Source organism: Sinocyclocheilus rhinocerous, unplaced genomic scaffold (genome assembly GCF_001515625.1).
Source record: "Sinocyclocheilus rhinocerous isolate Xijiao unplaced genomic scaffold, SAMN03320098_v1.1 scaffold2065, whole genome shotgun sequence".
NCBI classification, from domain to species: Eukaryota; Metazoa; Chordata; class Actinopteri; order Cypriniformes; family Cyprinidae; genus Sinocyclocheilus; species Sinocyclocheilus rhinocerous.
Genome location: NW_015639526.1, coordinates 287604 through 298844, shown reverse-complemented (window position 1 = coordinate 298844; position 11241 = coordinate 287604). Strand labels below are relative to the sequence as shown.

At 39.9% G+C, this 11241-nt stretch overlaps 1 protein-coding gene across 1 annotated transcript; it reads left to right on the top strand.

Moving 5' to 3' along the window:
- Positions 1-3475: 3475 nt before the first annotated feature.
- LOC107751373 (pancreas transcription factor 1 subunit alpha-like) lies at positions 3476-4347 on the top strand. Its single transcript, XM_016567090.1, has 2 exons — positions 3476-4064; positions 4145-4347. Exons 1-2 carry the CDS (start codon positions 3476-3478, stop codon positions 4345-4347), a joined length of 792 nt encoding a protein of 263 aa, XP_016422576.1.
- The last annotated feature ends 6894 nt before the right edge of the window (positions 4348-11241 follow it).

The following is an 11241-nucleotide window of genomic DNA, read 5'->3' as shown; positions in this document are numbered from 1 at the left end:
GAAATAATACATCTCATTTATAATGCTCAGCGTTATAATATCTGTTCAAAAATCCATGTGTTGCTATTCCCATGCCAGCCCAAGGTCTGCTGCCGCGGCCGCTGAGATATGTGACATTGCTTAATTGATAGCGCAAAGGTGACGGTCACGGTCCTGTCTGTGCTTAATGGCTCAATGACTCGCTTTGCTGAACAACCGGTGGGCGTTCAGGTGCCACTTGTGTCGCTCCACAGTGAACTACAGGTGCACCATTCCAATTCATGGGCAGTTTATATGCGCGTTATGCACTTGAACATGAACTTTGTGCTCTTGGGTAAATAGTCCTTAAATGACATTTCTTATTTATGTTATGATGAAAAACAAAATCATTAGGCTATTCATTGAAATGCACGCAATATTGACGTAGAAATGCTTTCTGGTGTGTTTGCACTTCGTCAATTTTGAAACTTTCAAGCAATAAATTATTTAAATTAACAGTCCTCTTATAAAAAAAAAAACAGACATTTATCAACACCTTTTTTAATATTCTAAATACGCGTTTTAGCATACAAGCTGTACGGCTGCTCTGTTCATTCAGTGCCGGCAGTGGGTCTCTTTCAGTGCAGAGCGCGCAAGTGGTGTGATTCCCACGGATTGTCCCTCGCGTTGCAGCTTGCAGCGGGGTGCAACAACCATACACTCACCAGACCCTTTTTTCCCTTTTACTAACAAAGTGACCCCCTCCATCTTTATTTGAATAGAAGAGAATAAGGGTTGTTTATGGGCTCCAACCAGTTAGGATCTCAGGTACCGGCATAATTTGTTGTGAGGTGTCTTACAAACCTCCTCATTGGCGACCACTGTGAGGCACACTGCTCTTAATTCCAGTACCAGCCCCCTACATAATAAAACCATACCCGCTGCTTGTCGTTTCTCCGCTGGTATATTTATTCTTGTTTGTTATTCAATCACTTGTATAGTGATGTCTCGTGTTAAAAGAAAAGAAAACATTAAAGCACTACTTTATAGGACAAAACTGCCTCTCTTCCAAAAATCTATGGGAATTCGTCGGCCAAACGCGTGGAGCTCCCAACTGCAACTCTACAATAATTATTTTAAATCCAATTTAGTTGGTATTTATAATAAATCTATTTTAAACGGTTTAAAAATAATTTCAGGAAAATTTACATTGAGGTTTGAATGCAGGATTTACCTACTTTTTCCTACAATTTATTTTTTTTCTTTTACGTAGGCTTAATGATTTATAGCTAATTTATAGCTAATCCATTGTTCTCTCACTTTTTAAAATGTATGAATAATAAAGCTGTTAGGAGCATGAAAAAAATGTACAAACATGCATCTTTTTTCATAATATTAATGGACACAATAGTCAAAATTCTCAGCTGTCAATGTGGCGATACCATTTCAAAAGGTGCTTTTCAAAAGATGTACATTTTAGTTGCTATATGCACTTTTAAAATACTATTATGTACCTTTAAACTTTTATTATGTACCATATAGGGATAAGTAAGATACAAATTTATATTTTAGAGTAGCCTATACCGCTTTTTTTCTGAAAAGCCGCTCATTGGCTTGTAAAACCCTCTATATAAATTACACTGACATCTTTCACTGAATCAATAGATTTGAATATTTGAGTTTTAAAATGGAAACCAAACTTTTTTTTTTCTTTTTACAAAACTAAGAGACATTGATTTAATTTGTCGTTCTGCAGATGTCTTTCAAATAGCGTTTCTCTTAATGTAGGTAGCTCAGTGAGAGTCATTTTTATGTTTGTTTTGCCATTCAGTTTTTTTCCGCCTGTTCAAGCACACGTATTGTTATAGAATTGGTCGTTTAGGGTGACTATAGGTTGTTCGTATTGAAAGCTGCAAACGCCCCCGCTTTAGCGCTGAAGCTCTTGCCTTATTCTTTTGATTGTTTCTTGGACAGGCGAGTGTCCACTGCTTCGATACAAACGTGCGGCCTGGCATCCTACAGCCCGTGATTGATGAGAGACCTATTCTTTACCCTTTCTGCCTCTTAAATGACAGCTCCTTTCACTGACATCACTCATACACAAATGTTTGTGCTGTATTGTATGGACCTCGTGGACAACCAATGGGGCTTTAACATAGCTGCACGTCTCGATAATTAAGAGGCCGATGGAAGGGGCTTTGCGCACGCGAATGGTGAGCGCTTGAATGGTTACCTGCTTTAAGAGGAGCCTCAAGGTGGCAGGGTCAACAGTAGGCCTACCTACCTCTCTGACTCCTTAATTACATGTGATAACTGGGTGCACTTTATCCAGTCACCGTTAATGGTGGAAAGACAAACGGAAGGACAAAACTAACATTAAGCGAATCATTAAGAGAGCGCAGCATGTCCTTTAACTGCTGTTACGTGTCTGTCTGTTCGTTGAACAGCAGAGGAACTGAGAAATTAGACAATTCACACAATAACTGTAATACTTTTGGAAAATTAATAGACTTTCAGAAAAAAAGGTACAAAAGCTGTCACTGGGGTGGTACCTTTTCCAATGGTTTATTAACGGTTAAATAACACGTTTATTTACCCTAAACGGGTGCATATTAGTACCTTAAAGGTAGGCTACATCTTTAAAATAAAGGTTCTTAATGGCATGTATGGTTTCATGAAGAACCTTTAACATCAATGGAACCTTTTCATTGCACAAAAGGTGCAAAAACAAGAATTGTTTACTGAAAGGTTCTTTGGGGAACCCAAAATTGTTCTTATGGCATAGATGCGAAAACCTCCTTTTGGAACCTTTATTTTTCATACATGGGTCATTTTACTACCTTTTGAAAGAGTACAAGACCAATGACGGCTTTTGCACTTTTTTCCTGAGAGTGCATGATGGCATGCATATTAAGTATAATTTAAGGAAATTAATTTAAAATATTCGTGCATTGCAGTTTTATAAATGCACATGTGGGTTTCCTTATTTATTTTTTATTATACAATTTAGTGTGCAGTAAAATCACATATTTCTGTCATTTATGTCGATTAAAGTGTATGTACAAGATATAAAAATGAGTAAAAACAAAAATATAAGAACAATGGTTTTACTTATTCTGGTCATTTATTAAGGTTCTATGACTAAAATGACTAAAAGTAAGGTTCGACTGGGACACTGACTGAGACACTATTTCTGATACAGTTGTCAGTATAGGCAGTCGCTTTGTCGACAATTTAGAAGCATGTCCTGTCTCGGTGTTTTGGGCTCAGGGGGCGTGTACTAGGGGGGGTGGCCTGTAAACAGGCCTTATCCTAAGGTGAGCTGCCTCAGCTGCGGGCGCTGGGGATGCTTAGCGCTGATTGGTTGGCGCTTACGGTCAATGGCACGCGACTATGGATGTAGTTATAAGAGTCCTCGCGTGCCGCCTTTCAAACTGAACCAACTCTTGAGCATCAAGAGGAAAGATCGAAGAGTCGGCGATTGTTCTTACAGGGCAACACCAACACAGCACAAAAAATGGACACTGTGTTGGATCCATTCACAGGCTTGGACTCCTTCTCCTCCCCTTATTTCGACGACGATGACTTCTTCACTGACCACTCGTCGAGGGACCACTTGGACACAGACGACTTTTTGGATGAGGACGTCGATTTCCTCACCAATCAAATCCAAGAATATTATAAGGACAGTCGAATATCACAGGACGGAGATTATTGTGACGTTGGCAACCTCTCTTTTTCCTCGTCGTCTTCGACTTTCTCGTACGGATGCGCTGACAGCACCTCGGAACTGTCCCCGGACGGTCCCTTGCTGAAGAGGCGGAGACGCATGAGATCCGAAGCGGAGATGCAACAGTTGCGTCAAGCTGCCAACGTCCGGGAGCGACGGAGGATGCAGTCCATTAACGATGCTTTCGAGGGACTGCGATCTCACATTCCTACTCTACCATACGAGAAGAGACTTTCGAAAGTTGACACATTACGTCTGGCAATCGGCTACATAAACTTCCTTGCAGAACTTGTGCAGTCCGACATGCCGATCCGGAACCCACACAGTGATACTTTAAACCAACCTAAAAAAGTCATCATTTGCCACAGAGGAACAAGTATGTATACCATTATTGTATTATTTCATTATTATTATTATTATTATTATTATTAAACAACCCTCGCCCTTTTTTTCCAGGATCCCCATCTCCAAATGACCCAGACTACGGTTTGCCTCCTCTCGCCGGACACTCTCTGTCATGGACTGATGAGAAGCAGTTAAAAGATCAGAACATCATTAGGACAGCGAAAGTTTGGACACCAGAGGACCCACGAAAGATGCACTTAAAATCATCCATCAACAACATTGAGAATGAACCCCCCTTTAACTTTATTTCCTAAGGCAGTGCTATTATTATTCTGTACAACTGAATTGTATGGATATATCCATGTTTTGTTAATTTGTAATGTATTATTGTTACTATCTGTGTTTCAGCTATTTAGTCTGAATTGAAGATAAGGCCACTGGCAATCATTTTGTGTCGTATTTAATTGTTTGCGCTGTAATATATTTTTCTAATTTAATACGGATTGTATGTCAAACAAAACCTATTTTTATACAAACGAAACACGAAAATCGTCTATATTTATACTGATATGATGACTCAATAAATTTGTCTAATATCTCACTCTCATGTGTTCGAATCTTTCAATGTACCCACAACAGGCCGATATAAAACAATTCCTAGGACCATATGGACATTACTATTGTTTGTTTGTTTCCTCAAAACTCGACAATAGTTTAAAATATCAAAATGATCCAAAATTAAATTAATTTTGGCAAACATGCATCACATGGTTTATACTGTATAATTCGAATTGTACAACAGTATAGCGTCAGTATATGACGATATATCTTGTAGACAGGTCATCTTTTATTCTTTGCCTATGAATAGAGTCAAATCGTGCGATTAACTGTAACTAAAACGTGATTTCTGAATAGATACTTTAATGTGAGGTGTGAAGCCCTGGATATAGTGTAGAACGACAGCTGAAAGATGTCACTATTTATCATTATGGAAATCTGACGGACCCTTGCTGTGACTCTGACAGTTTGGGTGAAAAATAAATAAATAACGAAACAGGAGAGGAAGGAGTATGTTTTAAAGTGTGGCTCCAAATTGGTAAAGAGGCATGACGTTTCCTTTGCCTTGGGCAGTTGGCCTGGGTACACTGCAGGTGCTCCAAGGCAAAATTTTCCCGTGGTATCCACTTGTGTTCTATGTACCCAGTTGTCTCTACGTCAGCTCTCGCAGTTATTAAGAGGTAGCCCAAACACATGCCCATGTCCACATGTCCAAAGTAAACTCATGAAGAGCGACTGGACGCTTATATCATGGATAGACTGAGATTGGAATCACAGGTATTTATTTAATAATCATTTTTAACATCTCAGTTGTTTATAATGTAATGTAGTTTGTCATTGATTGTTCATTATATCACATTATCAATACATTGTGTACAATCATATCATTAGTGGAAATATTATTATTGTATTACATAATTATATGTTTGTTATTATTAACTAATGTTTACTGCTTGCCAATGTATTTATTTCCCCATTTTGTTAGTTGTTATCATGTAAGTTTATTATGCGGAGATGACTATTTAATTAGTGTCAGCAATATTTCGCAAACTCCATTGTGAACGTCCCTAATGAATTGAATGAAATCTTAACTGATCGACATAATCCAACCTTTCCATGTATTAGCGCCTCATTAAACGCGTTGATTTCTGCTATCCAAAAGGCGCAGGACTAAAACCATGTAATCCCATTATGCTCATTAGAAAGTCAAATGTTACCAAGTCAGACTTAACTAAGATAAAGGACCCCAGACGTCTTACGGCGATTTCAACTATTTGCCCGTGGTAACATTTCAATTTGATTAAGGGAAGACAAAAATGCTGCTATCATTGTATTTTGGCACATCACGCTAGTGAAAGAGAGTGTTTGAAAACAGGCACAGTACAAAACCCTTAAAGCATCTTTTGGAAGAGCGCCGATGGAGCGGAAGAAAAAGGCTGATGCACTGGATCTTTTCAGGTTTCTGTTTTGTCACTTAGGGGTTTTGGCTTGGCAAAGCTTAAAAGGCGACCATTTATTGCTTGTCAGGTTTATTCCCGTTATTAGCCTATGTGTTCCAACGTCCCACAGACTCTTTTGGGAAGTCCGCGACTGTGGATGCCCGTGGGTAGAAAATGATGTTGTGCGGAACACGAATTAGAATAGCTTACTTGTTGCGCGAGCTATTACGCTACAGGGCGATCTCATGTTGTTTTTGCCCAGTCGTGGACATTTCATTAAAAACAAGCTACAAACAAACAGAATTGATAACTGTATAAAAATGTGATTTTAAATGTAGCGCTTGTCAACGTTTTAGTCATGTTCTGCGTGCGTTAAAGCAGACATATTTTGCGCTGTGAAATTTTAGCAAAATAAATCTGCTGTCGTCGTCATAAGTTTTTGAGCCCCATGTAGTCCACACCTAATTATTAAAGAAAGTGAAACGATTACGCACGGTGTCAACAATCTTAGGATGCGCACTAAGCTGGGAACGACGCCTATCAAGATTCTCATAAGAGTTAAGTCTGTTCATATTCGGATTATCCCCTGCAAAAATATGGAGGATAAAACCGAAAATCTTTGAGTCTAGTGCATTTTCATTAGTGCATGGCAACAGTGCATCGGGGTGCCAGCTGCCAGCTTGAACAAACACCAGTTGATTCCCCTGTACCCAAACTCTTTAAAGCCTACTAAATCCCCCATGTCCGAGTCGCGTCCCGGGGGTACAGCCTGATCCTCAATGTAACAAATATATCACTAATTATTTGTCCAAAAATATTACCTCGGGAGGGCACAGGCTAACAGGTGCTGTAGAAAGCCAGGCTCATCACGCACCCCGGGTAAGGGGGACTTTGTTGCCAAAGTACAGGCTGTCCAGGCGCCCCTAGTTTTACACGGTGCTGAGTCTGCAGATAATTGCCATGATATCTTTATTGCTAGGACTTTAACATCTCCGTCCCTGTCGAGTTTCTCCTCGATGCACCTGGTATTTCAAACTTGTTCTTTTTGTGCGCCTGGGTCCTGGACAGCAGCTGCTTAAAACAAGCAAAGAGGGAGGCCCGTCTCCGTCTACAACGTCTCCAAGACGTGTTGGCATGGTTGTCTTGCCTTTAATGTACCATTAGCCTTTGTGTCGACACAATATGGGAACAGTAAAGCATGACGTGCGTTATAATAAAACACATTTTCAATGATCCACCCGGATTTAGGGCGCCAACGCGAGCCAGCCGACAGTATTGTTTTGTCCTCCAAGTCCACGGGCAATAGACGCATTGCTGTGTCTTGATCAATCCATTAAATTTATGTCCACCAATTTTTCACGTGCAGAAAAAGGAGCCGAGTGCTGCCTTCTAAGCACATTGATTTCCCCGCCATCACCTGGCGCTCGGTTTAGAGGGAAGGGTAATGCGAGGCGCTTCGTCAAGTGACTCCGTTAACATAAGACCCTCACCATCCTGCTCCATTGTTTCGTCTTGTTAATAACTCATTACCCGGATTTAACAAATCCTCCATTGCATATGTTCGGTGTCTCCATATTTTGATCCGTACGATTAAGCAGATGTTACGATTGAAAACTGAAAAGTCCAAGGCTACTCATGTCTGAAAGGAGAAGCGCGGTCTCCGCGCGGGCCTAACAAAGAGCCTTGGAGATCTTCAGACAGACATTTACGACCAATAAACAGACTTCAACCTGCTCTATTTCAGCCATTGTGTCGTTTTTGAATAATTACGGTTAATAAGAATAGGTTTGTACACTTTGAATGCCAGGACCTCAGGTGCGGGGTGACATGATGAATGATGCGCCTGATTTTTGCCAAGCTTGAGAGCCCTTCTCTTGGACCTTCAAGCTGATTGAAAATATTGTCATTTCTTTAATTCACAGCATTACTTTCATTCGGGACAAAGCCGGGTGATGAAAAGCTTATGTTGTAATGAAACACACTACGTGGTGGCTGCGCTGCCTCAGAAAAGAAAGAGCGAGTCAATGCCCGGGCGCGCTTGGGTTTGTGCGCACGTAGTCTACTACATCTAAATCAAATAAAGGGAACCTTTCCAACTTTTAAAAGACCACGTTTTACCTTTATTATGTATCCATTAAGCATATGGTGCGAAAGCAGCAGCCTTTGTACTGACGAAACCCTCGACAGAGCAACCGGTGTCTATTGCGAATCATTAACTTCTTAGCAGCCAAACAGGATCCAGGGAAACAAGTGCACAAAAGCGCGCACGCGTGCAAGACTTTTAAGAAAAACAAAATATTGTTCAATTGCGCATAAAAGGAGAGAACGACCGCCTTAGACAGCACCTCATTCTATTTTGTAACAAAAGACGTCAGTTACCTCCAGAAGAAAAACTCTTATGCCATGACATTGAACCATGGAAAATAAAATATCACCAAGGCAAGTTGGGGTTTTGCGCACGGGCTAACAAGAGCGAAATGGGTAGCTGGCAGAGTTTGCTCCTCTGAAGGTGGCCTCCCTCTCTTCACCCCAAAGCTTGAATCCACTTGCAGCAGAAGAGTTGCCTTAAGATTTTTATTTTCTTGACTCACTTTTTTCTATGAGGATTCTTTATGCACTTAATGTGCTTCTTTAGAAATGTTTAGATGAAAGTGCTCTGTTTTACAGTATCTCATTAAATCTTAATAAATTACTAAAATGAAAACCTAAGTAAGCTAAATAATTTTTTACCTTGCAATTAACAGCCCATCTATGCAAAGTAAAAGTATACATATACTTACACATTAAAAAAACATTATAACCTCAAGTATTATTATTAATATCTGAAGATCGTGATTATCATCATTTTTTAATAATAGTTTTGTATATTATGACATCACGATGGTTTATCGATGCACAGCAATTCAATGAATGGTAGGCTACTGGTGTTTTTCCAAGTCACGGTCAAAGCAAACTTCAAGAAGATTTGCTCAAAAAAGCCAAACAGTTACTTTAGAAGCCATAGTTGACCGTACAAAACTTGCATTTGCCTAGTAGTGGTAATCTAGGCAAAAAAGAAAAGAAAAAAATCGTTGAACTTTAAACTCAAAACACAAGGTTCACGACTAGCCACAATAGTATCTCTGGTGCTTTATAATAACAATTCAGATTGGTCGCCCTACACCAGGGACAGCTGGCTTTGCTTGGCCATGGAACCCCATACCACCCTTGGTGGACCATACACAACGACACTGACCTTACCGCGGGGGAAGCCAAAATGTGCCTTTGACTGAATTAGCCTCAAAGACGTCTTGCTATGATCTTTGTTCGCCACAGAATGGACTGAATATTGTTCTTAATATGAGAGGCATTGTATCCAGCTTTTGCGTGCCCCATATGAAATATTACTGCTCCTTTATTCAAACTCTCGTATTTCAAGGCAGGCATGTAGTTACCGTATGCGGTTTTGTGTCAGTGCTAAAATATCCAGACCCTGCCTGTCACTTCATTTCAATGCCTGGATCCCATACTTTTATTAATGTTTTCTGCTTTGTTCGAACCCATGGCCAAGGAAATACACATACTCTGATAGTTCTTCAAGGAATAAGGGCTTAGAAACTTGAAAAATTCGGTTAACATATCAATACACTCCATTCCGCAAGGCATGCAACAGTTCCATAAATAAATGATCGAATCGTGCAAATTATGCAAATACTTTGTGTTGGTAATTTTCGTAGCATATTTTTAAAGCAGTGTTTTATTTAGGTTTTTTTTTTTACATGACAAAAATGAAAAGTAATAGTTGGCTTAAAAAGGTTCTATTTTTTCACTGGTTACAGTTTTCCTTTTTTTCCCTAACAGCAACTACTTTTCTAATTTTCCAAAAGAGCCAGCGTTCTGCCTATGAGAAGGGAACAGCTTCGCGTTGATAATTGATCCAGTTTTTTATTCAGACTTCTACCTTCCGCAAAGAAACAGAAAAGTCGGGCTAAAATGTGATAAATTACAAATATGCAAATTTCATTCAGTGGCGTTTGTAAGTGTGTCTATCTGAAAGTGAATAAGGCCTTGCAGTCAGTCTGCGCGCACTCGGGGAGCTCGGGACCCCAGGGCGCGGATCAAAGCGCCCCATTCTTTTTCATCCCCGGTATTCTCCCACAAACGATTTCGATACAATATGTTTCCATGATGCACGTCATGTGCCTGGGACGCAGAACTCGTTGCATCTTTGCACAATGCGTCGACCGCCTTTTGTTCGACAGGATGGACTTGAGAGGGTTTTCCCCCTAGTTGCCAGGTTTCTAAAGTGTAAAAGCATGCATCATTTTTCACCAGGTCTCGTTTTAATATTCACAAAAGAAAATCTATGAAAACAGACCTTTCAGTTGTTCGCTGGCATGAACCTCACTGCTGTCCAACTGATTTCTCCTATTATAAGCATTTCTCAGCGGGAAGGTATTTGCAACACAAATGCAGCTGTAACACACACACACACACAACAGCATATTTAGAGTAAAGACGTCCAGCTTTATGTCATTAATGCATAATTTCTCAAAACAATAAATTAAATCTATAAATAAAAAATATATAATCTCTTGATAATCTCTGAGATGAAAAAATTGACTATATTATTTTAATTAATTGCTTGAATTATTATTATTTCTTTATTTCTTAAGCATCCAAGTACCCTTGGTAACCCCGGCACTCCGAAAAACTTTCAATTCTCCGTTCCTCAATTGTTTTCCAGCTTTGAATGAACTGATAGCTGTGGCAGAGGGGGAGAAAACGTGTAAAACAGCAGCTCAGTGCAACTTGACCATAAGTTTAGAGTGATTGGCTGAAATGGCCTTGGGCCAGAGCTGGGAAAGCTTCCAGGCCAGACTCCCATTAACCCTCTATGGTGAAACTCTGCTGGAATCCAACACACCAGCCATCGCCATTTATCCACCAACTAATGAAACTAATTAATTTCTGGAGTTCAGCTAAAATTCCACTTTGTTGTTTTACAACCTGAGCCTGAAACCCTGTGAAAGTAGCAAACATCTTTAGTGCGATACCCCCTGCTGAGATTGTTTTAGCTAATGATATATATCTGACATCTTATAGTAGTTTCTATGGTAACAGGGCTGCAAGCAGTTCGGACCATGCTGGTCTGTTCAGTAGCACAGCAGTATGGAAAAGTTGTTTTGTGACTCTGGCAATGGACCAGTTAGTGGAAGATTACAAGGAATT